The sequence below is a fragment of the Calonectris borealis genome, chromosome 11 (assembly GCF_964195595.1).
Source record: "Calonectris borealis chromosome 11, bCalBor7.hap1.2, whole genome shotgun sequence".
NCBI lineage: Eukaryota > Metazoa > Chordata > Aves > Procellariiformes > Procellariidae > Calonectris > Calonectris borealis.
In genome coordinates, this window is record NC_134322.1 from 12,564,720 (window position 1) to 12,591,383 (window position 26,664).

A 26,664-nucleotide genomic window follows, 5' to 3' on the forward strand; every position below is an offset into this window, starting at 1 on the left:
TTCCATGTCAGAACTTGAAAATTCATTATCAAGTCTTGTCATATAGAGTCCGTATTTTTATATATGTAACTTTTTTGTTTGTCAGTTAATTAGAAGAATTTGAATTAATATAAATTAGCAGAACAATTTAGGTAAAAGCAACTGCTGTAGGTATAGGTCTTAATTTGGCAATATTATAATTAAACAGCATCACAGGTATTCTACTTGCATTGTATCAGTTTATGACTTTGACCTGATAGATACCATAGATACCTGATAGACACAGGTTTTTTTCTCTCTGCCAAGTTGGTGCATTTGATTGTAATGCTCCTCTGTGTCTACTAGCAGCTATGGCAGTGCAATTTGAAAGAAATATTTATTTATAGATTTAATGCTTTTTGTATTGCAGTGGTTAATTTTGGCTTTCTAGGATAAATATCAAAAGAATTTTTAATACCTTATAAAATTAGTGGAAATTCTTCTTTGTGTGTTCAAAATATTTGCTGTCTCGTGTGAGAGAGAGAGAGAGAGAGAGATGTAGATTTTCCTTCTTTTGCCTGTACTGGAATGTAACACCAGCAGGGACAATTTACATTTTTTTTGTCTAATTCTTCACTGTGTTGCTGTGGATTTTTGAAGATTTTTCTGTCAACTAGTTAAGTTTTACATCTGTGTTAGATGTGTGTTTTTAATAAATCACTGCCATTAAAAATGTAAGTGTTGAAATCAAGCAAGGGATATTCTAGGCACTGATTTTTTTCTAAGAATAGAAAGTCAGTACATTTTTGTGGTTGCCCCTGACCATTAAGATTGGAGGAAGGTTCTTGGAGAGAATTTCTAGCCAAGCCATATACAGATAATCGGACACTACTCCTTTTCTTGCCACTGGAAGGCTCCTGTTTAGACAGAGAGAAAAATAAAATTAACATTATGAAGGCAGGGGGTAGCCCTGATAACATGGATCTCACTAGAAAACATCAGCTCTTCATATACAACTCTGAATGTTTGTAATTAGCCTATATGATTGTTTTAATCTTACAAAGCAAAAGCTACCATTAGGCTTTAATCTTGCAAACTCTTGCTCACCTGGTTATTGCCATTAACATGGCTAGTTGTACTTGACATGGACTGCTTGTGATTGTAACCTTAAACTGATAAAGAAGCATTTTTGGGATCATAAAACCCACACATAATATGATTTTTAAAAAGGGTAAAATACAGTACATGGCACAGTTTTACAGTCCAGCAGCTCATTTTCTGATCTGTAATTACTGTGAGACGGGAGTTTTAAAGTATGGGTCAATTTATGGTAAACATTACCTGATCAAGCCTTTTTTGGAGACTGAATTAATAGAGCTAAAGAGGTTTATCTACTCTAACTAAAAATTGATTCTGAAAAGGGCGCTTTTTTTGTTGTTGTTAATTTTATTGGTGGCCTCTTTTTCTTCATGCAGTTGCATCATCCTTATTCAGTTTCAAGTAGGTCGTGGCTAGCAACTCCATTTATTGTGTGCAAACCATTAACAACTTTGAATTGTTAATAGTTGGGGGAAAAGAAAGGAAAATGTGTATTTTCTGCAGGTGAGTAAGCAGGTGTAACACTCAACATGTAGATTTGGATGTGAAGGTTACATTTTTGACACATTTTCATGAGTAGAGCTTTGTTTTAAGCTATGAAGAACAACTAGGAAAGATTCATATTCAGTGTAGTCCCAGAGAACCATCAGTCCAGATGCAAGTCCTTCAAAAGCTACTTAAAAGATTATTTTTGCCCTTAATGAATTAACACAAGTGTTTCTGTTGCTCTAGTTCAGAATCCCTTTACACATTAGATTACTCTCTAAGTTAGAACCAAAATCTTGCACTCACAGGACAATGAGGTTGGCTGCCCTCGAATGCTCTTGTAAGAGTTCATTCAGACGAACTTGGCGGTAACTCTGATTAAAACAAAACGGGGAAAAGAAAAAAATCAGTTAGGTCAGTGATCCTCAGTTCTGGTGCCTTATGGACTTCTACACTACCCATTGCCCACAATATTTTCTGCTGTTGCTTTGGCAGCATTGAAAGCCATAGAGATGGCAAAATATGAGGCTAAGCCATGCTTCTTGATTAGTATAGGTACCTGGGGGCCAGAGTTGTTCACTGTGTAAAATTTCCTGAGGATTGATATTATAGAGCTGGCTCAGACATAGCTTTTAAGTATTTCTGTGGCTATGGAGTATAGCTGTTTGGGAACTGTGCAGAGACTTTTTTGTGCTATTGTTTGATGGCGGTTAAGGTATTAAGTCATCTATTTTGTAAGTGTCCAGCTGCCGTGCTGGTAGGGCTGAACGTCAGTGCGTAAATGAGCACCTTGCCAGAAGTTCACCTCTTAAACAAAAGATCAGGAGTCTGGAGTAAGACTTAGCTGCTTTATATATTGTGTATTTGTATAGACTTTTACAAATTATATAAATGGCTGTTACTTTGAGATTCAGCCAAGATTACTTTATGGTCAGGCTCAGGCCCTCAAAGTTTTTATAATTTAACACAAGTCATAGGGAACAAGAGACCAGGGCAGGTTTGTGTACAGGGAGATTGCAGCATGGGAGATGGATGTATCTTAACTGGTCTTATAAATTATTCTCCCTTTCCCTGGAGAAGGTAAAAAGCTGTTTTTTCTCCATTAAATTTTCCTTCTCTACAGACATTTTGCTGTTCTCTTACATATGTTATATAAGTAAGAATCCTCATAATTTAGCCAGTTGTTATCTCATGAGAATCATCCTATAACATCACCCTTTATCTGTGCTGCCAGGTTTTTCTCTCTTGAATTTTAAATGTGTTTTAATGTCCTCCATAAAATTCCCAGAACTGCCTTACTTCTGAAGATAAAGGGCATGTCTTTCCAGGTGTGTAAGCTAAAGTTTTTGTTGCTGTTCTTATTTTATAGAGAGATTTGGCATTTTCATATTGCTGACTGCTTTCAACCTGTGGGGATTTTTCCTGGTTCTTTAGTTAGTGACCCAGACAAGACCAAGCTTAATCATATATTGTTTTTCGTGTTGTATCCTCACGGGTTTTGCACAGAATTGTGTATATCTGGGCTTATATTCCCATTGTCTTTTATACTGAGATCTTCTAAGGGCTCTAACTACCAAGTTTTGATGATTTATGCTGAGAGTACTTCAAAAGTTTTCTGCCCACAGCTGACTACCATAACTTTATGCTGGTTATCAAATCTATGAAAAGGGTAATACAGTGAGCAGTCATTCTGCTTCCCAGCTGCTGCAGTCGGAAGTATAGTGTGTTATCTTAAATCACCATTGATTTCAGCTTATGTTAGTATGTCAGGCTGTGACCTCTAGCGGCTCTGAGCTCAGACTCACAATCCTTGCTCTGCTGAGGAAGTTACCAGCACCATAAAGCGGAGATAACTAAACTCTCAGTGCACGTGGGTTAATCCAACAGGAACCATAAATAAAATTGCTAGATTAATTCTTTATGAGTTACAGGAGAACTTGTCTCTTAAGGGTGGAAGAGTTTGCAGTATCCTTTCGGCAGTGGCCTGATGAAGCCTGGTGGTTCATTACTAAAAAGTTATGTTCCAACAAAATCAAAGAGCAGCCCAGGCTCTAATTCACCCAGTGTCAGCCAACGTCAGCCTTAGAGTGCCTCAGAACTGTGGGAGAGCTCCTGCATTGTAGGCAGGTTTAGTCTTCACTCTGCCATTGAGGTAAGAATCCATGTTAAATCTTGCCTTTGGAAAAATTCCTAGAGCCAGTTGTAAAGTCTGGATTCAGTTCTAAATTTCCCAAAGTGGTGAATGTTTGGAACGGCACTCTTTAAGAGGTTCAAGCTCCAAAACAGTGAAGCCATTTAATAAACCTCTCAGCAGATCTTATAACTCAGGCTCGGTGCAGTACTGTGTGGCTTCTGGTTCAGAGGTGGTTTTCATCTGGCTGGCTCTGATGTGGGCAGAGCTTCTCGTCAGCCTGGAAAATACTGTGTAAACATGCCAAGGTCTTAACAGAGTGGTGAATAATGCAATCATAACACACCTCTGCAGAGTTTACAATATAAATCCAATTTGTAAATATCAAATACAGGTTTGTACATGTCATGTTTCTAATTCCATATCTGGTATTTCACATTTTCTTACTAATCGCTTCAAACATATGGAGTGTAAGAAAAGGTACAGATGTAAAAAGGTAGGCAAAGCTTTACCTTCTCCTTGAATGCTTCCAGCTCTGCATCTGTAATTTTCCATGGAGTCTCTCGCTTTAATTTCTCAGCAGTTGTTATATCTTTGCAGCTTTCATGGAGGCGATATGGCTCAATCATCTCTTCAAAGAATTTCCAGCTGAAACAGGAATTACAAAGGAGGCCTTGCTGCAGGATATGAACTCCCTAACTTATTTCACAGACACTGTGTATGGCAGGCCCCACTGCCTATAATTGTAGCTGAAAAACATGCAAAATCTTTAACTATTATCTGCTACATTGTGCCCCAAGTTGTATCTGTGTCACTTCAATACGTCGGGGTTGTTTGAGGATAATTAAAAAGTTGTTTGAGGATAATTAAACACTGCATTTGGCCTGTTTATAGTTGCAGATAATTTTCTGCGTTTTCCCGGTTGTAGCAAAAATACTGAAATGAGTTCTACAGTAACTCCAAACTGCAGTATATTGGTTACTAATGTTAACAATGAATATGGGTCTTCTCATAAATACTGAGCTTTTATTATTGTTTTAGCATTAACTGGAGCAATCACCTGACTGATAACAGTTTTACTGTTACAGTTTTAATGAAATGGAGAAACAGGTAATACGAATCTCCTGTAGCAAGGGGCTGAAGGAAATGCTGTAGGTTTTTTGCTATATGGGGGCTCAGATTTGTGTTCATTTCCCAACTTTTCCACAGATTTTCCCTCTAAATTTCAATTTGTTTCTTGAAGCTTTTGACTGTCATCATCTGGAGAAGCTTATCATCCTTCTGTACTTCCCTGCTTGCCCCTTTGTTGAAAGTTTCTATCATCCCACTGAGACCTCAGGGAGTTTCTTTTATAATAATGTAAGTGTGTTTCTGTGAGCACTTTCTGCTGACAGGCCTCACTGTGAGCTGAAACGGGAGGCTGGGCACAGGCTGAACTTTACTATATGGCCAGGAAGTCAAGAGATGGGTTAAAGGCTGTGACATGCAGCATTTAATGTTGCTGTTGCTAAGTTGCCAGAGAGTTTGTCAACATCCTTAGTGTCTGTTTCAGTATGTAAAATAGTGATAATCCTCTTATTATTAGTGAAATAAATGGGATGCCAGCTGGGAGGGAGATACAGTGGTCTAGCAAGTGTCTGGCACAATATTCACTTGTTCTGTTCAGATAGTGCTGATGCAGCAAATGTGTTTGAATTTTATGTTAACACCAGACACAAATTCTTTTTGATAGCTTTTATTTATGTAAAATTGCTGCATAGTACTGGAAAAGAGAGAAGTATTCTGCACAGTTCTTTATATAATTAAAAAAAATTGACTGAGAGATCAAGGGGGCACTAATAAGTGACTTTAGATATCTAGTAATAAAATCTTTATATTCTTTAATTGCATTTCCTAAGTCAAAATCTCCAATGCACTGTAGAAACACTGGTGAATCTAATATTGTTTTTGCAAAGTTATGTGTGTGTGTAGAAATAGGACACAGAAGGATTAAGATTCTAACCTTGAACTCAGAGGAAAGGCTTTAGGTGGAGAAGAGGAGCCCTTTGACTATGAAATAGCTATGGACCTATCAAGAGGGGAGTAAGGGATGGGATGGAAGAGAGCATAGCAAGGTGAGAACATTTTCAGAGGGTCTTTAAGACCAAAAGCAGTATTATGAATTGAGTTAGGATTCAGTTATTCCCTGAGCAACCTGCTATATACTTTTGTCTACATAAAGCAGAAGAAATAGGTGACTTCTATAGAGAGATGAAAAGCAAAGACTTGAAGAATTTTTTTTTCTTAGCTAATACAGTTGGAGGTGGAGTTTCTTGAGCATTATTTTACCAACTTCCTAACCTCTGCCTAAGAGCATTAATTCTGTAGATAAGTTGATTTTTAAAAACATTGAACCTTCATTGTATTTGAGTGATAGGGGAGTATTATAATATTGTCCTCATGGGAAAGGAGAAGTATGCTTATGTTTGGCCAGAAAAATGTTAAGTTTATGAATTCGTGGTAAGACCCAGAAGGCTGAGTTGGCAGAGATGGTGAGTTTACAAGAGAACTGTGACTGACTGAATAATATGATGAAGTGAAGTCTATTGCCATCATAAAATGCCTGTTAAATTTAGTGGCTTATAAGTATGGTGTCTAATTAGTCTTTATTAAAATTAAGTCTTATAATTACAACATAAAGAAAAAGGCTGCCTATAGTTTTGACCCTTTGAGCTATGATTGTTGAAAGGTTCTTTTCTTTTTCCTGCTCCTAGGTACTTGGAAAATGATTGCAATAAAGTGACAGTGTTATTCTTTGTAGTGTGTTTTGGTTTTTTTTGATGTTCAACATAAAAGAAACAAGCTCCTGATAAAGGCCTGCTGCTAAATAATGGATTTTGGTAATGTTTCTTACCTCTCTTTGTTGGGCTTTATATTGATATCACAAATGATATTAATATCAGCAAATTTTATTCTGAATTTGCTTAGAAGTGAAGCCATCCTGAAAATAAAAGAAAGAACATTTTATCACTGTATTTCTGAGTGCCTTGCATCAAAGAGCACGCATAAATGAGTTAAGATATCAAACACAGTTGTCTCATTATCTTTAACTATGTGACAAATTACTTTAAATGCTTTAGTGTTTCAGTTTCCAATTACAGAACTGGATTGATGTGATTGCTGTAGTATAATTCATTTAACTGATGATCGATGAAAATCACAAAAAATGGAAATGAATAGCAGACAGAGGGAAGGGTGTTTACATTTTGGGAAAAAAATGGTACTTTAAGTATTTGCAAAGACTTGAATTATAAAGGAAAAATATTCAGAAAACAGTAGGACAGAATTCTCCAATACTTAGAGAAGGCTTCTGTTATTCTATTATTATCTGAATTCTATGCATGGAGTATGTACAACACTGGTAGTGTATGTGTTGGTGAAAATTTGGTCCAGAAGGTTGATCTACAATACTTAAAGGATCTTTATCTTTTATGAATTCATATTGATCTACTCACGTGTTGTCTTTACAAATTTTAAAAGAAAATACTTTGCTTTTCTGCCCCAGTTGGCAGGAGGAATAGTTTATAGCTTTGTATGTGTTTGTGCTGAGGTTAGAGAGGTTTAGTTAGGTCAGTTTTGCCTTTGGCTGAAGCATGGTTGGGAACTTGTATCGTATTTTTTTTCCTCTCCATCCACCCCACCACGCGCCGCCCCCCCCCCTTTTTTTTTTTTTTGTTGTTGTTGTTGTATGTAAGCTTTGGAACTTGAAAAGGTCAGAAAATTCCTAAGAGCAAACCATGATAGAAATATATATTTGCTTATGACCTGAGAATTTGCTTGTTCTTTTTTTATATAAGAACCTACTGCTTATATAAATCTTGATGTCCCTTAGGGCAATCCTTTTTCTGAACACCAAAAAGAGCAAAGTCTCAACTTCTGTGGAAAGGTTTTAATATTTTGGGAATTACATGTTAGCAAAAGTCCAGATAAATTTAATTTCTGAATTGGAAATACAATAGCTGCAATTGTTCTTGGATGTTGTTATATTAGATCTACCTAGGGAATGGAATAGCCACCTGGCCTCCGGATTTGTCTCTTTGAAGGCTTCTGTGTGTAATGAGTAGAATATGCTGTTGAAGAAAGCTAGTGTTTAGGTAGAAATACATACGCATATTGTTTTCTTGGAGACAAACTAAGTCATTGTTATGCTGTTCACTCTAGCTTTTGTAGGACAAGCAGTGTATACAGGTGCCAGAACTGCCTCTGTGAGGACCTGTCATGTTTTGACAAATCCCATTTGATGTCAAAACCTCCTACTTGTCTAAACAAAATTTGGTGACTTGAGTGCCTAGATCCAGGAGCTTTGGGCAGACTCTGGACAGGGAGCAGAGAATGCTTCCCTGCAGGTCCTTAAACAGCTGTAAGGCTTTTTTTACCCAGTGATAATAGTTTGTAGAAACACTTGTGAATCTCTTCTACAGAAGTATGTAATCCTTACAACTGACAGAACCGCAGCAGAGTAGCACTGTGTCATAACCCTAGTGATGCTGGCTAAATTCTAACTTCTGTCCTCGCATCCATCTTGCTTGTTTTCCACTGGAGTTTTGGTTGGATATGTTGTTTTTAACTCGCTACATGGTGCTGCTGCTTTTTGTGACGCAGCTACTGACTTCCATCCCAAATTGGTCTGCTTCCACCGGTGGTGAATTGGCTGTGCCTCTAGTGTATAAAGTGCTTTAGAAGGAAAGGTCCTATGTACAGTGATATGAAAATAAGTTTATATTAGTACCTTTCATTTGCTTGAAGGTCAATTATGATTATGAAATCTAGACTTTTTTTAAAAAAACTAAGTCAAATCAACTTGGTCTTAAAGTTGCTTAACTTGCTTTTTAACTTCTTTACATTTTACCATTTTATGGGTAATCACATTTATGTGAGCTATCTGTCTACGGTATTTGCATATGAGAAGCTTCATGTGCAATTTCAGTTACTGTTAACTGGACAGTCTCATGTAAATCCCATAAAACAAATTATATTCTCATTACAGAGTGCAGACTGCTCTTCTTAGAGAAGGGAATATGAGCTATTAATGGGAAAAATTTCTGGATGTGAGTTTCCTGTGGTAATCACCATTTACACTGAGCCTTGAGGGCTATGCCATAAGCTCAACACCTTTCTATCAAGTACATAATTTTTTTTCATGCTGCCCACAGTACAACAAGCCGGTTGTGCTGAGAAATTCCCAGCTTCCTGCTGTATATGCATTATATTCAGCATCAATTCAAACTCTTTAAACAGTGAGAAAAATATAGTTATATTTACACTAGTTTTTCTTCTTCAAGCCTATTGACTTTTCCTCCAGTGAAGATCCTTAATTTGCAATTTTTCCACTTCTTCCTGATAGTTAGAATGTAAGGAATTAGGATTGTTAGACCTGGAAGAACATACAAAATTGCAAGAAGATCAAATTAGTGCATTGTGTGGTAAAAATTCCATCCTTCACTTCGGCAGTGTTGGACCTAAGTTAATCTTAAAACATTTAAGCCAGACAGAAAATTGACTACGTAATCTTAAAAGAAAAGAGTTTTGTACAAGTTCCCAAGTCTGTTTTTATATTTGGTAACACAGAAATCTCTCTCCCTGCAGTTCTTACTTGAATTCCTTACCTCCATCATCGAACAGCCACCAAATGTCAATTGTACCTTTTCCTTGCTTCTTTTTAAATTGAGTGCTGGCTTCTAGCAGCTTCTGATTGAATTCACCCACATGCATTGACTGTATTGTGTTAATGGTGCTCTCTGTAATGAGAAAGAAAAAACGTGGAAGGATTTCTGACAAGTGAGGCAACGAGTAGCTTTAGGGAGCCAAGTGGAGAGAAAGCTTGAAGAAAATGAACTTTCTGACATAATTTCTGTACTTTAAATCTGAAAAAAATTTACAGCGCAGATGCTGTGGACTTTTAATATACCAATATGCACAGGAACCAAAGCTTGTGTAATCTTTGTCACTAGATTATAACATCTTGAAAAGGGTTATCTGATTATTTGTTCTCTAGATCTCTTTAGTTAACCTAAAATTCACTGGGGCCTTAAAAAACAATTGGGAAATACTTGACAAATTTTAGAAGTAAATGGCATCATTTTGCAACATTTACAAGCTCGGCTGCCTGTTGTAAAATACAGAGCTCCCTGAAATGCACAGTAATGGTGGGCAAAGAGAGCTAACAGGGTACAGCGAGAGCACAGGTAAAGCTAAGACTGGAAGGCAGAAAACAAGCATATATGGCAACTTCCCAATGCTTGAGAGGGTCATTGTTAATTGAAAATAAACTTTGAATCTTGCTGTTTGCTTGGCTGGCTTTAAAAGGTACAGTCTTGCCTATACTAACAGTATCTCCTCTCATCCCATCTTTTGAAGCCTGTGGCTTTATTACTGCTTCTCGTTCAATGATTTCAAAGAAACTGTGTCAGAGCAGTATTTTAAATGGAGCAGACAGGCTTCTTTAGAGGTTTTACTCTGATCTGCTAGGTTCTGAAAATGCTTTGTTTGGTTTTCTTGTATTTCTAGAGTGTGGACAGGATAGTTCTAAAGCAGTTATTGGGTTTCGTCTACGGTTCTAGCGTCTATGCTGGAAGATGCAACAACTCTGGGGAGGATGAATGTATAAGCAAAACGGAGAGGCAGGGATATTTATTAACATAATCTATCTCATATATAGAGCCAAAGTGAGTAATATGTATTTCCTTTATGCCTTTCTGAACTAAATCGAAAAGGGTAGTTGAAACAGGGGTGCACATTCTTGTGGTATTTGTTATAAAAATATATTCTACTGAAGCCTGCAAAATGAACTGAAGTCTGCCAAGTAAAGAATAATGACATTTTATATTTTCAGTCTGTAGATCTTCTTGATACCTGTGGGAGTTGCATGCACAGCCAGATGTAATAGTCTCTGCAGGTGAAAAGTCTGAAAATCCTTGACTGCGTACAAGCATGGCTTCAGGTGGGTCATTATCATTACAGCCTAGCAATTGTGAAATGAGACCTTTAATTCTGTCAGTATTTCTGTATCATTTTACTATATCTGAAATGTAATTTAATTTCATCACCTATACGTTTAAGTTATGTGCTAATTAGTTATTTGACAGCATGCTCTATAGGTACTCTCAGTACTTTTACCACCTTCGTTTGTGCATTTTTATGAAATTATGCTTAGAATATACAGCAGTAGTGCTATTTTTACCTGTCTTTCAGTTGGGTACTGGGTGTGTGTGTGTGTGTGTTGAGTAAAGCGAGATTGCTTGTTCCCTGAATATTGTGCGTATGTTCCTGTTTTCTTTAAAGAGGAGAAGAAAAGGCCTCTGTTTAAAAACGGAAAACACCCTATTAAAAAAACCAACAAACTAAAAACCAACTTGTTCTGTATTCCTCAAACTTTAACAACCATGTGCTATTTTTGACAAATAGAATTCATCGTAAGCTGGGTTGGGAAGCTCATCTAGCAACTGGGGAGAGGGGGGAAATGGTTGCTTTGTACGAGGTAGCATGTCCTGCCCGCAGAGGATGCTCACTCTGTTCTGCATTACAAGGCTGTGGCCACCAAGGCAGGTTTGGACAGGGTAGGTCCTGTTCCACGGGCTTCTGTGTGGCTCAGGAGTTTTGGCCTTGGAGTCAAAGTCCAGTCTGCATATTGGTGAAAATGTGATGCATTGAAGGGTAGGGGAGAAGTTGTCATTTTCAAACTTACCCTTTTTTGTTTCATGTTTTGAGATATTGAGTGTGCTGGCTTTTCTGAAGAATCCACAGATGCCACTTTTTCCTTCTTCAAAATCATTTTCTTTAATGGTAGCTTCCAGTGCCAATCTTTCTTGTTCCAGCTTCTCTAATTCCTCTGTATATTGGGAAAAGAAAGGGAACTGGTAACACATCACTTTCTATTTTAAATTAAATCACTTCCTGAAATAATGGCGGTGAAGTAATTTCTGTTGTGGTACTTTGTACACAATGTAAAGTTGCTGGGAGGAAAAACTCTTAAAATGCTTTTTCCTTACAAACCAATAGGGAGGAGGAAGCTGAATTCATCTCTGGAAGCCCTAACTTAGGGTGCCCACATCTACAGCAGTGGTGTGTACTGAAGTGCTACGGAGCTGCTCTCAGATTTCCTCTTCCAGATCAAATTACTATTACTGTATTTTATAGTTACATGAGATACTATTTATTGAGTTGTGTTTGTGGATTTGTTTGGTTGGTTTCTTTCCCCAAGAATTTGAAAACACATTAGGAAAGCTGTTTTCCTAAAGTGGAAAAACTGATGTATTGAGTTCTAGCCCTTGGGTCCCTATTCTAAGAACAAGGTCACATGGCTTTGGACTTTGAGATTCTCAGAAATATGTAAAGATCCTGAATATGCGATCGGTTTCTATTCTGAAATATTTTTAATGTTTTCATTTTTTCAGCATTTGCTGCAAAGATGTAAGATTTAGCTAGCCAATTCTGTAAATTCAGTATTGTAAAAGAACAATTTAATCTTAGCAATATTAGACTTTTGCTGAGAAAAAGGTACCACGTGTTATTGTGGAATATATTATGGTGAGGCCCTAATTAATATGATACAGGCATTTGCCTGCAGAAAGCTTTTTTCGTAAGGAAAACTTCTATTTGAGTAATACATGGACTAAGAGTGAGGTAAATTCAATTAAGACATTGTGTTTTAAAAAAAACGCAAACCCTCGCTAGCTAGACATTATTAGCTCTGTTGGCACTCTCAGTTGCCAACAGAAAAGAATATAATTACTTTTACTTTAGAATCCATGACAGCCATGTTCTTCTGATTATTAGACATGATGATAGTGACTCAATGGTTACTCAAAACTAAAATGTCAGTTTCTCTATTAAACAGAATGCTGTAGCAAGGATAATAGAATACAATGATCTCTTTTTTTTCCTCCGCTACACAGACTTTGTATCTGCTTCAGAATATTTCTGCATATTTGAGGGCTTTCCTTTTTTCCCTCCCCTGTCTTCTTAATTCTTCCTGATTCCTTGTGTCTTAACACTTGGAGAACACTTGCTAGTTTGTAAGAATGCAAAGTCGGTATCTGCTGTAATTTCACTAGTGTTCTAATGACTCTATCTTCTGAGCAGTCAGTTTCTGACTTACAGCGAGCAAAGAGACGGGCAGATCTCTTTGAGGTATCAACAAGGGGGAGAAAAAAGCATGATTAGTTTGGAATTTTTTCTTAAGTCCCCGTAGTTTTGCCCTGTAGCTCTCCATGCACATCAAACTGCTGGTGAATATTCATCTACCCTTGTTTCTTAAGGGAGTCTCTGGCACCTTTTAATTCTGAGACATGATTTGTTTTTGAGGGTTGCCTCATCCTAGAATCCGTCCTCTTTAATGGGGAGTTAATTTGGGTTTTAATTAGCTAAGGTACTTATGTCCTTTCTGGGTGTTCTCCCCACCAGTCCTGAGCGCAGTCTGTGTCTCTGGGAAGCTGGGGAGAAGCTGGAGCAGGTTTACAGCAGGCGGCAGCAAAGAGTCGCCAGTCTTTTTATGCCTGCCTATGTTCCTTGTGTATAGATTTTTATCTAATTCATTTATAACACAAAAGACTTCTCTCTTGGGGAGGACAAGGGACACTAGGAGTAATGTCCAGGTTTAGGCTGCATCTGTCTGCTCAAGTGGACAAACTTATGAGAATTGGGAAAATTATCGTACTGAAAACCTAGAGAATTTTTCTGATGGGGTTTTTATATGGAGTCATTCCCTCCCCAGGGTACCTGAGGAACCAGTGAGACCTCTGTGTCCTAAACATGAAAAGGAAAAACAACGGCCACCATTGTATGTGGCTCTTGGAAGCCCTTTAGGTCAGCTGCCTGCACGCTCTGACTCCCTCTACCTTTTCCACCCAGATGGCATGTCTCCCTGAGCGGTTGTGGTATGGTGGAAGGTTTTCCCTTTCCCCTTGAGATATGCACCACTAACCGAAGAACAAAAAGGTGAAAAAGAGAACTGATGTTTCCTGTGGGTTCCAGATTTCTACATGGGTGGGAACTTTCTGGGCCCCAGCGTTCCGCAGAGGTGGTAGCAAAAGTCCCAGATCCTGCCAGTCCCAGAGATCTCAGGTAGGCAGAAGGAGGAAGATGTGCCAAGAGCAGGAAGGAAGCATGCCGCAGAGTGACTGGTTGCTGTGGCACAGCATGATTTTACTGCTTTGGTCTGTGCCTGTGCTGGAAGTGCTTTGGGAGTTGAGTTCTCTGGTGTGCACAGCCCCTTAATGTGTGAGGCTTGGCCTCCTTCTGTCGCTGCCAATGCTTCAGCAAGGATTTCGGGCAGGATTGAAACTGCAGAAGCAAGGAGGAACTGTAGAAGTTACGGGCATAGGAACTAGTCTAGGAAGCAGACTGACTATTCTAGAAAGCAGAAAGGTGACTCTAAGAGTATTGGTCAGATTCCTTCTTGTGCTGAGCATGTAACCAGCATAGATATTCAGCTATTGAGTCACCACATACCTTGAACCTGGAGGACCTGAGATATATCAAATCCTTGGCTAATTCTGACGATAATCATGCCAAGCTCAAAATCAAAGGCATCACTGAAAAGAAAGAAAAAAAGAAGAAATATCCTTTCACATCATTTATGTCAATGAGGAAAGCTACTTTGTCCAGATCAGTAAAAGTGTTAGTGCTCACGGGGAGGTGTTACTGCCATGTACTAGGCTGCTCTAGGTAAAATTGCAGAAGGAATTGCTTAAGATTAAGTGAAGTACTATAAAATTTCTTCCCTCATTTTAAAAAAGGGACAGATAGGCTATTTCTGAAATGGGTCTTTCTGACAACACTTTTTAGGAACTAGGTTGCCATTGGGTAATTTTTTTCTCCCTTCTCTGAGGAAACAACAAAGCTCAGGTGGGTTTTGTTGTTCTTTAACTCGCTTCAGCTTTACAAATGAATTTTGAGCAAGAATCTGAGAAGCCTGTTTCTAAATTACCCTTGCCTGGCTAAATCCCAAACCACAGAGCTGCTGAGCCTTAGGCACACATGAGATTTGAAGCAAGGCTTTTCCTCTGTCTCCTAGGCTTAAAAGAAGAATTCCATGATGTTCTCTTATTCCCTAAGTATGTACATTAGGGTTGTTTTTCTCTGAGCCCCTGCCCACTAAAAATGGGAAAATACAGTTCTGCAAAAGCACTGCTGACAGCAGTGCAGCTTCTTTATGTAGCATTGTCAAGCCACATCAGCTCTGACAGTGCCAGATGTTTGCTAAGCAGATCTTGCTAGGTGTGTGAAGCCAAGGAGCCTTTTTCAATGGGCAGAAACTTCTGTTACAGAGCTAGCATGTGTGAACCCAGATTTGTAGGTGTTTTCTTACATCGTTTCTACACATCAAATTCTGTATGGAAATGCTATATTAATCTAGTCTAAGAGGAGTAAAAAAGGAGATGCTGAAGTGTGACTTACTGTATAACGCCCACATAGTTTTCAACTTGCGTGGCAGTGGCATTTCTCCAGTCCTTCTTAAATCCAATCACCAAGGTATTTGGTTTCATTCTACCCAAGCCTGAGGCCTAATAATATTAAAACACTGCTTGAGAAAGTACACACATATGCTTTTACTGTAAATGAAAAGTAATGGCAAAAGGTAACTGAAGTAATGTTCTGGAGACACTTACAACTAGATTGCATTTCGTGAATGTCCTTCATGCTCATACCCATGCAGAAAGCAGAAAGATTAGCTCTAAATCATTCCAACTATAAATGATTTTAGATTACAGAAATGTAGTTTTGTTAAATTAGCATTCATTTGCATTTCTTCTGACAAGCTCTCATTAAAATGGTTCAATAACTTGGAATCAAGAGAGAGTTCAAGCACTGTTTGTATGCTCATTCTAACATAATAGCATAAAGCTTTTATCAGATTTGGAATACTCAATAGATGAACTGGGTCTGAAGTCTCTTAAAACACTTCAGATGTGCAGAGAAGGCATATCCTCTTAAGAATATTTTTTTTGCTGTGAACTTAGAAACTGTTGCTGTTCTGTTTGCTGCATTCTTTCCAAAAGATTATCCAAAATTAGCTGAGCATGCTTTATAGATAAAATTACAGTTTACAGACAGGAAGAACAAATCGTTTGTCAAGATACTAGATTGCCTGCAAAACTGAGCCTGGATGTTAAAACCTGAACAAGTAAGGGTTGTCAGTAGCTAACCTAATCTGACAACCTCAGTTGTCAGATTCAGCTAACCTAATTTTTATAGAAATCTAAATATTCAATGTCTGGGAGCATTCAGGAGGAGACCAACAAATACACCAGCTCGTTAAGCTGTTACACTTGCCAATTTTTACTACTAGCAAAAAGGAAATAGATAAAAACTGTTGGAACCTTGATGGGTTTTTTGAGTAGCACTGATACATCTGCACTACTTACATTGACATGAATAATTGGTTGGCAAAGCAATGCAGATGTCCTTAGGTTACAGTAATGATGATATGGTTATCCTTCTGTTTGCTGGAAGGGAATTATTTGTGGTCCAATAGTTGACTTTGGCAATAGTGTTTAAGTAGTAATGGAAAGGAAGAGATCATCAGACTGTAACAGTTTTCAGAAACATCAGAAGTATCTGCTACTGAGACAATGAGGTGTTCTTGTGAGGCTTTGATAGAGCAAAGGGATCTTTATTAATAATATTTCATCTTGCTCAATTGTACTGTCCATTCAGCAAGTGTACAAAGAGCACTGGTAGGCTACCAGTGGATGACTGTTACCCAGAGTATTTTAGTAAATTCCTTACTGTCTCAGTTTGCACTGATGTCTTTTCAGCAGCGTATTTTGTGCAAAGGACAGGAATTTTCTCTACATTCTGCCTCAGGACCTGTACGTTTAAATATTCGTATATGTGAGAGAGAGAGGGAGATGGGAAATATGAAAACAATGCCTTTGTGCCTTCATTAAGGCCATTTTAAATGGACTGTTGGAAATGATCTGCTGTATTCTTAGAGTAATAGAAAAATATTGCAGACTCTTTTATTTAGATGACCTTCTCTCTGTTTGCAGAAAATGTATATTACACACTTTCAGTTTTCAATGAATGCAAAAATATTCTCAGATATTTAATATGCTGCATAATACCAAACAATAGAATTGATTTGAAGTGTATCAAGTGTTGGCTGCAGGGACATTCAAATGTTGCCCTGTAGATGCCTCTCCTTTTTTATAGTAGTGTCTTGTTCATTTATGAGAGAATCAGTCTGTCTTGTCTCATAATTCCATAGCCCAGAACTAGATCTCTTTATGAAGTAATCTGTAATATAAATACATGTACCCCCAGAATGCCCTTTCTGTTTATAATGTTATCCATATATACATAGGAATTCTTAACAAGTAAACAGTAATGCTTTACATAAAGGGATGCTTTGATGTAACACTCTTCTATATGTTCTGTAAAAAAAAGCTTACCTGAAGTAGACTTTTGACTCCATCTCTGAAGCTGTCAGCTGCCACTGCTGCATAAAAGGCTTTTCTTTTGTTCTTTGTGAGCCAGGCCTGCTTTTTTGCCATGCCACTGTTCATCTCCTTAACACACAGCTTGCGTGGTCCCTGCATAGTACAATAAAATATTATTAAGAAGGCTTTGTATTATACATCACACAGTGATTTTGAAGGAGTTACCTAGTCTGCTGTGGGAGCGAATTGAGAGAGTCAGAAAAATACATTTCCAAAAAGGGTCCACAGAGATTCAGCCCTTTGAAAAGAACTGTGCTGCTAACATAATTCACATTCTGCTCGAGAGGGCTGAGGCTGTTAATGCTACTTAGATATAGTGATTCTGACAGAAAGAAGGACTACTATGGATTGTAACATCTTAGAAACATATCTCAGGTATGATGAAGCATCTCAGAGTGAATAAAGACCCTCCCTGACTTGACTACATAAACAAGTCTCAGCAGATCTAAATATACATGGTTAAGCTCCTGTCTACTAATAGTAAGAGAAAGGGGTTGTTGCCATACAATTAAAGGTGCAAATGCCTTTGTCACCAGGTTCTTCCAGTGGTCAGCTGGTAATTTAATGAGACAAAATCCACGTGCTTATCCAAGTCAAAGACATGATACGCTGACTTGGCAGCAGAGAATGGGCTGCCAGTGGGTCCCCAAAGGATTAGGCCCGGGGAAGGCATCAAGTCTGCAAGCATGGCCTTTAGAAAGGTTGAGATAAGTTTGGGAAGCATGTATCTGGAATTTAATTGATTTAAAAAATCTGTGCTCTTAAGTTTGAGTTTAAGGTTTGCTAGGCTTTGTTTATTCCCTTTCACGTTGTTTTTAGGAAGCTGAATCAGTAGTCCGGAACTTCTGCAGCGAAGGTGAAACTCTGAGAGGGACACTCGAGAGTCTCAGATACTGGTTTTATGTTTTTGGGCTGGACAGGTAGTCTTTGCTTTCCAAGGCAGAATAGAAGAGCAGAATTGTAAACTGTGGGAGTGTGTCCAGCAACATCAGAGACAGAAGCAGTAATTAGATGTGCCAGAAAGATGGAGCTGGCTTGGAAGCGCTTGGAATCCAGTCAGTATTTCTGTGTGCCTAACTCAGGATGTGGTACCAGTTTGGTTTGTTATAAACAGATAGTTTTGAACTTTAGTTTGCTGCAGAGTTTCATTTTTTGCAGAACTCATGCCTTTGCGCTTTTAAAAATTTCTAATGTTTTTGAGGATGCTAACAAGTTGCAATTTTGGTTCCAATGGCACAGATAACTAGAGAAATCAGTAGAAGTTACCTATAATATAAAACTAGGAAGGGTTGGTAAACTCATGCTCAGGAGATTGTATTTCAAAACTCATATTCAAATCTTCCGCATTTAAAGTAAGTTAGTATATGGTAGCTTCTTCTGCTAAGCTGGGAAACTGGTTAAAATAGAGCTGAGGGAGAGGTAGATTTTTTTTTTTGTCCATAGCAAATACTGTAAGCTCAAAATTTATTTCCCATTCAACAGTGTAAAACCCAAACTGAAAGAAATTCTCTCCAGAATGAAATGTATGGGAAGGATCACTGAATTCAAAATCAATTTCCAAAAGGTGATTTTGAATGTAAACCCGAAGAGTCCTTCTTTCAAAACTTTTCAGCCTTACTGAAACTTTTTTTTTTTGCCTTCCTGGAAGAAAATGGAATGTACTATGCATTTATATAGACATAGAAATAACAGCAATACATTTACTTTCAGTGAATTGGCATTGGCTGCTAAAAAAGGAGGCAAGGCCTCCAAAATAAACTTTACAGCTAGTTGCATCTAAAAACCAGAAAATAGCATTGAGAAAGAAGCTGTGAAATGACCTGGCAGATTTCATATGTCATGATTTTATCTGTGTCTTTTTCATTAGAATTATGAGCTTTGACCTGATCAAAAGTAGGCTGGGTTGATGCTTGCTCAGGTGTTGTCCCTCATGTATGTTTCCGAACTCCTTATGGCTGTTTGGGAAGTACAAGGGAAAGGATGGGAGAGTCCATGAGATCTTCCTTTAATACGATCATGCTACATTCTTTGGTGATAGTAAATTTACTGGAGTTTGGATTTAATAGGTGTAACTTAAGAAGAGCTTGATCCTGGCTGTTGGAAGAGTAGTGTGAAGAGCTGGGAATAATAAGTTGAACAATAAGGTTGAAGTTCCCTTGTGGGTAAGGAGAGGAGAGAAAAAAAAGTCTTACCCTTCCTCCCAGTCTCTCTAAGGAGAGTACCTGAGGATAGTTTCACAACTGGCTTGCACAATATGTTTCTGCTGGCCAAGGGGACAGGCCCACCCTTCTATCAGATGACAGCCTATCTGTGTCCTTCCCTACTCCTCCTTTGTATCAGGGTTAATGTTTGTGCAATTGTACAAGGAGTCCAGTGAATTTGCAGACTGAATGAAGACTAACCTCACAAAAATGTTTTGCATGAAGGCAGGGAGTAAAAGCAGAATAGCCCTTTTTACTAGAAACTCAGACTGTTCAAGCCAACATGCAGCCGCCACCTCAAGGACAAATAACTTTTAAATCATCTTTATGTTCAGTTGCCATATTTATTTTACCTATCTCTGAACTATCTATCACCATGTTCCTGGAAAGTTTCATGCTGCCCTTTGGGGAAAAAGGAATGGAAGATGTTCTGCCAGGCATGGTGTCTCAAAACTTTACGCATAGCCAGCAGCATGTCAGCTTTTGAGGCAAAATATGCTGGGTGTTACATTTATGGCTAAATAGTCTTGCTGTATTTGTTATGATATGTATTGTAGGCTGCCCTTCAGCATGGTCGCTAGGAATTTTATCATCCACTTTTTACCACAATTTTGCAAATCACAAAGGTTCATTGTGTCACACTTCTATTACCAACCAAATTAAATTTAGCTTAAGTTGCTGAAGAAATAATTTTTAAAAACAATGGAAATGCTTATACTAGCAAAATACACGTAGTTTTTTGTATAGACAGGAATGAAATGTCAGTTCTCCATAGAAAGTACTAATATTAGAGAAACATGCCTAAGAATTCAGAAAACTTGCTGAAACTCAACTTTAGGAAGCTGCATAGTCTCAGGATCTTGTTGGGATTGATTCTATGCTTACTGAACGCAGTGGGAAAGCCAACAATAATTGCAGTAGAGAAGAATTAGGATCATTCTCTCTTTATAGATTCATTTGATTTGGGAAGAATCATATGTAGATCTTCTGTACTCCCTTTCTGCAGTGTGGCAGCATCAAATGAATTATTCTTGCACTCCTGTAGAGGAATACATTATTTTTCCTGGACTGACTCTATTAATTAAGATTCTGCAGCCCCATTTGGTGCCATGAGCTGTTCCCCCCCCCCCCCCCCCTCAAAATTAAAAGGTCATTGTAATATTTAAAATACATTTTCTCCTCTACGCTACAAACCCATCTATTTTTGCTCTGTCCTAATGAGAGACTAGATCTTCATCCTTTAAGATACATAATTTCCTGTGTATTTATAACTAGAAATTTACTTTGCTCCTCTCTTTAGATCTCAGAAGAGCATGTTTATCCTCAAAATTAGCATTGTTACAGTTTTGGAGAAACCACTGCAAAGAGATCTGAATTACTTGCCAAACCCCAACACTGCAAATCAGTGACAAAGCTGAAAATAGAATCTAGGTAATTTGACTCTTGCACTATAATCCTTCAAGTTTTTTGTGGTGTTGGGGTTTTTTGGGGGTTTGGTTTGTTTGTTTGCCTTGCTGTGTCCATTTTAAAAAAAAAAATCTTTCCTTGTAATTCTTTATTTTTTCAAACCATTTTTTAGTCTGTCTACTACAAACTCTGAAATGCATCTCAATGAGGCATTTACCAGCAAGCTCTGTATCAGCCGATAACTTTCTTGTCAAGACTTATGACAAAATTCATTCTCAGTGCGAATCTCTGTCATGGTCCGCACAGACGCCCGTCAACACCAATGGGAACATTGTGTGCTGAGTGAGAGTGGAATGTGTAATGGAGATCTGCAGCACCCACTGGTGCTGAATTTTCAGATTTATATGAGTTGACCTTACCGTGTACACTTCACAACAGATGCACAGCCCGTTGTTCTTTGTGAAAGTATGCGTGATGTCTAGCAGAGCAGGCCTGATCATAGGAGCTCCTGTTAATGCTATGCATTGGGGTCTGTTAGGAGGAGAAAAGAGGTTGTATTTAATTGGGTGATGTACTCATTCAGAATAAGCCGTTCTACAGTTCACTGGAAATCTTACCTGAAGTTTTTCACATGGTCCTCCACTGTAGTTAATGCCAGAGCGCTGTCTAAGGCATTAACATAGTAAAGAGCCTGTGTAGAAGAGCCCCAATTTACTTCTGCATATAATAAAGATAAATAATGCATATTAAACCATGGGCTTTTCCCTGTGTTCCATTGCAAAGGTCAGCAATCATGTTATCTATGAGCCAAAGCAGGGTATATTCTCTCATGCTTCATCAATACAGAGCTATCATTCTTTGTGCTTCATAATAGAATAGGTTTTGCTTGTGTGATGCAAAAACAAACATGCAAATAAATTTTCTCATCCTTTATATAAAAATTGTAGGCAATGTTCTTCCTCTGCTTAAAAACGGTTTTCTTCTCTGTTCCATTAACTTCATATCCTTTTCCCATGTATAAAATGGACAGTCCTGAGTCATGCATTTGGAATTTTGAATTTAAGGAAGTTCAACTTAAACCATTAGGAAGGAACATTGCTAGCTCCAATTATCTCTCTCCTACTATATAGGTCAAAAATTGTTCTCCAAAACCAATTTTGGCATATACATCTTATCTCATTATTGTGCAGCTATTTGGTGGATGGAGACAGATAAGAAACAGCTTTCCACACTTTGAGATCTACATGAATGCAGATCAAGTCCTGTTATGCCAAGATACAAAGCTAACACTTAGGGCAACTAAGTGGAGATTTTTGTAGAGGTCGTCTTTTCTAAGGAATATTAGTCTTTTCTGAACCCTTCAGTTGCTGGTATGTAAGTGCTCTTAGAGAGCAGGAGATAGATAGCTTTTGTACAGTGTCTTCAGTGAATTGAACTAAGCTTTAAGCTGCTACTTTGCAGCAAGGACACTGGCAATATACTAGGAAAGGGTAGAAATCTTCAAACGCTTTTGACAACTGTCTTGTGACTGATGCGTTCTCCTGCAGCTGATGATATCTACAGGAAGAGAACCACAGACCATCCCAGTATGGTATGAGAGCACAGATAGGGAGGACACACAACAGTGCAGCAATATAGACAGAAAAGAATAACACAGGCTCAGACCAGGTGTTGCTATCCCAAGCTAGCTGCAATGAAAGCACATCTTCTGCTGGGAAACTTGCCTCTATTATTTGTATTTCTTTTTTCTACTGCAGAAGTAATTCAGGTGGTTAGCAATGAGATCTGGACCTGGCTTAGTTTTGTCCTGGATGTGAATAACCAGACTGTGCAGTCTCATACTGGTGCTGTATTGTATTAGCGCGCAAATTTCTGAGGACAGCTCCTGTGATTTGCTGAGCTACTAAACAGTTTTTTCCAGCAGTAAAGTGTGCCCATCTTTCTTGATTTACTGAAGAATTGTAGGGAGGTGCTGGAGGATGATCAGTTCATGAGTAATTCAGCCTGCATTTTTGTTCTATAATGGGCAGCATGTTTACATTTTGAGTGAGGACCCCAGATGAGTCAGCTAAAAGCACAGCAGAATTCAGGTAAGGCTTTGTGTGTGGATGGAAAAAAATTTGTGAGTGATACTCAAGTAAAAGCCCAAATGTAGTAAAGACATGGTGGGAATAAACTGGTGTGCCGGAATCTTTACACAAAGCCCTGAACCATACTTGAAGTACTTCAAGTACTGTTAAACAGGCAAAAATTTACCAGACTGTCATCTTAATCTATATTATATGAAGTGGGATTTAATGGGATGCTCCAGACTTCCCTCTAAGGAAAGGTATCAGAGAAAAAGTAATGTCTAATTCTGTAAGTGGAATTAATTCCTGTAAAATCCAGTCTGGCTGCATAACATATACACAAAATAATAGTGTTTTGTGGCCTTACCTGGTTTCTTATATGTTACATAAATATATAGAAAGAGCTCAATGGCATAAGTGATGAGAGCTGCCCACCAGTTGATGACAAACATGACACCACAGCACAACAGGGCTCCAAAAAGTGACACCCACATGTTATAGTATCTGAAGGCAGGCCTCCAACCTGTTTAAAGAGAATTGAGGAAATGGGAAAAGCATAAAATATATTGATCAAATGGTCATCCACTGATTTTGCACATACAAACCCACGTGCAATTTGTTTCAGGCTCTGTCAGAAGGGGTGGGAGTGATATGTGCAAGTTCTCAGGCATCATGAGTATCAACAGATACTTTCAGGTGTTGGCTGATGTAGATTTCTATACGTGTAGAGTACTGGGTCTTACAAGCCTTTTACTACAAACCCTTTCCTACTGCTTTGTCCAGCCTGGCTTTGAGTAGCCATTCTGTTTATATGCATTTTTGCTAAATTAAAGCTCCCTAGTTCAGAACTGAAAATAGATTTTCCTGTAATTCCAGGTAATTGGCTACTGTGTCCTTTTGATGCCTATACATAGAACTTATTAATGGGAGCTAAACACTTGCTGAGAGGAGAGTTTACCCCAATACTGTAAGTGCACCTGTCTTAAACTTGGAAATTGCCTGGCCTCACTGAAGAAAAATAAAATAATTTGTAATTGACTTTAAAAAGATATTATTCCTGCTGCTCTTCAGCTGCAGTACTAAATCCATCCCCTGCTAGCAATTAAAATGATGAGGCAAGCAGTGAGCCTCCACGGTTTGCAGGTCTCTGCCAGGTGTTCTACAGAGCAGACTCTTTAGAGAGAGGAAAAAACACGGAAGATACAAGGAGAGGCTAAGCAATGCTATCTTGGATCATTTTTGTAATGAGGGAATGGGAAGGTCCTGCTGTGAAGAAATTTGCTGTCCTGCAGCCTTGCAATTATTATAGTCTTTCACTGTGAATTGGCAGAAATTAACTGGAGGAAATGAGAAAAGAAAAATGGCTGCAGTTTTGTCTGAAATGTTAATTAGTGGCAGAGTAGAGTCAGATGCACGCATATGAAGTCTATAGAGGTAATTTTTACTCAGCTCCAAGGCCGTGTAGAGCAGAGCTGCATTTGTTCAGCTGTGCAGGTAATTAGCAGAAGTGCTCCTCTTTTCTGCCCTCTGAACAAACGGCATCATGCAGATCTATAGGAAGGAAGTTGATGTAGGCGTTTGTGTCACTACTGCAGTTTCTTCACAGTGGAAATCAAAAACGTATTCCTCGCTCCTTGAATAATTGAATAATTGATTCACAGCGGCAGGAAATTGTCTTTCCTGTGTGCCAAAAACAGTGTTGCTCGCCTGATTGACTTTAGTCCTTAAGGTGTCACCCCTTCATTCATGAAAATCATGAGAATTATTCTGCTGTGGTAATACACAAGCCTGAAAGCCAGTGTGTTCCTTTGCTGCACAAATGGAGAGAGGGGCTCTCAAGTTACCCTTGAACAGGACCTCATTGCGCTTCACCCTACAATTCTGCTACTAGCCACTGCAGAGCTGTGCTGATGCCGTTTGGTGGACCTGTTCTTGTTCTACATGTTCCCTTCCAGGCAGTATCACTTCTAGCGCAATTCCTGTTCTTAGGAACTTTCCTGTAAATTTCACTGTAGATTTGGAGAAGAGCATAGTGGCTCCCCACTATACCTTGCTTACTTTATGTGGCTAGAGTTGGCATAGGTTTTTATCCACCCATTTTGTGTGATAGTGAGGGGAAAAAAACATGCTGAGGAGGAGCTTTTCTGCTCCAGTGGGATCCACCAAAGTCTTTTTCATCCTGTACAACTGTAGGGAATGTAAGGACTAGAGCCATTATTTTTATCTTTTGGAGATAAATAAAATGTCATCATATTCAATGAGAGCAGTAAAACCTCAGATCACATAGCTTAGGTATTTTACAGGTTTCTCTGCAGCTTTCTCTGACATACAGTCAAAAACTTGCAGAGATCAGGCTATGAAGCCCACACTTAAATCACTGGCGAATGCACACTCACCTGGAGATTTTGCGTATGAGGCATGAAAGCAGGAGAAATTAATCAAAGCGTACGAAGCCAGGAAGAAATTGGAGATGATGGGAGCAATGGTATTCAGTTCAGCTGTAAGACACACACAAGTATGACATAGCCACCAGTTCCCTAGACTGTTGGAGAGCTTTTTCCTGACGATGCATTAAATCTGGACACTGTCTGAATTTGTCATCTAGGGAGAGCTTGGGTATTTTCCTGTGGTACTAATTTAAGGCCACCTTGATATACCTTCATTCATATTAAGTAGTGTCTGCTGATGCTGATTTTAATAATGTTATGTGCTATGCAAGGTTACTGTGATTCTACAGACTGGCTCTTAATGATGTAGATCTGGTGTAAATTTCAGAATTTTAAATACATAATTGAGAGGACAGATGTGTTTCGAAAAGACTTATCGTTAAAACTTATTGTTTTGCTTTTTAAATGGCAATCTGAATTGTCTCTACTAAACTTCCCATTTACTTAGTGTCACACAGTTTGAATTTCAAATCTTGGAAAAACTAATTTAAAAATCCCCACACCTCTAAATATGGTAGCTGGGATTTTCTACCACCAATGCTGACAAACTGGGGTTTGCTTTGGAGCTGACTGTAGGGAAGGCTTGGCAGAGTAGGCTTCCTAATTATCTCAGAACTACCTCAGAGCTATGTGCAATATAAACTGGAAAACCATTTTCAAAGTTGGTGACTTTGCATTATTTGATATAGTTTTAAGCACTGCCCTCTTCTAGTGGAGAGAACAGGAATTGCACCTACTCCGCATCTTTGAAAATGAGGTTATGGTGGCACTGAGATGTTACTAGAGTCCCTGTTGGTTTCTTTTTGCCTTCTTTAAGAACAATGGAATTGCTACCAGGGCTTTGAGTGTGCTTGGGCTTACGTCAGAGCTTACCTGACTGGAAATTTTTCTATTAAAATATCAGTTTATATAATTTCAAAGCATGAGATTATAGCAGTTGTGTAACGATATACAAACCAATCAAAATGAATGCCATAGCAATCACGAAAGTGAGAACGTATCCCCTGATAGGCTCGTTGTTTTTTCCATATCCTTTGGCAAAGAAGTGGAGCCCTTTGTAGATGTTGTCCTTGCAAAGAGCCTGGTAGACAAATCAGAACTTAATTCTGTTAAGCAGTGCTTTCTTACATCAGAAGTGGTTCACTGTCTGTGAATGACAGCTCGCTAGGCTTTTGCTAAACAAAAATTAAATCTATCTTAGTACTTCAAATACAGCTACTGCTATGGCACATAAAAATTCAAATAAGGTGATAAGCCGATATCCTACTATAATATTATATAGCGGGAAAACAGAATCACAGGCATTTAATACTTATTCAGTGCTTTAAAAAACGATTAACTGAATAGCTAAATAGAGTCTAAGTTGGCGGAAGCTGAAGCACAAAT

The 26,664-nt window shown here is 38.4% G+C and overlaps 1 protein-coding gene across 2 annotated transcripts in view; it reads right to left on the reverse strand.

Moving 5' to 3' along the window:
* Positions 1 to 739: 739 nt before the first annotated feature.
* The window catches only part of SLC12A1 (solute carrier family 12 member 1), a 47,646-nt gene continuing 21,721 nt past the window's right edge, over positions 740 to 26,664 (reverse strand). For both annotated transcript variants that reach the window (XM_075160049.1, XM_075160048.1), the window contains exons 12-26: positions 26,236 to 26,359; positions 25,228 to 25,329; positions 23,199 to 23,354; positions 21,380 to 21,479; positions 21,182 to 21,293; positions 17,107 to 17,247; positions 15,110 to 15,216; positions 14,162 to 14,244; positions 11,397 to 11,540; positions 9,319 to 9,450; positions 8,975 to 9,086; positions 6,567 to 6,653; positions 4,186 to 4,321; positions 1,849 to 1,916; positions 740 to 875 (exon numbers count right to left, since the gene is read on the reverse strand). In XM_075160049.1, the coding sequence (XP_075016150.1) occupies positions 740 to 875; positions 1,849 to 1,916; positions 4,186 to 4,321; positions 6,567 to 6,653; positions 8,975 to 9,086; positions 9,319 to 9,450; positions 11,397 to 11,540; positions 14,162 to 14,244; positions 15,110 to 15,216; positions 17,107 to 17,247; positions 21,182 to 21,293; positions 21,380 to 21,479; positions 23,199 to 23,354; positions 25,228 to 25,329; positions 26,236 to 26,359 (1,740 nt within the window). The remainder of the gene's footprint in view (positions 876 to 1,848; positions 1,917 to 4,185; positions 4,322 to 6,566; positions 6,654 to 8,974; positions 9,087 to 9,318; positions 9,451 to 11,396; positions 11,541 to 14,161; positions 14,245 to 15,109; positions 15,217 to 17,106; positions 17,248 to 21,181; positions 21,294 to 21,379; positions 21,480 to 23,198; positions 23,355 to 25,227; positions 25,330 to 26,235; positions 26,360 to 26,664) is intronic.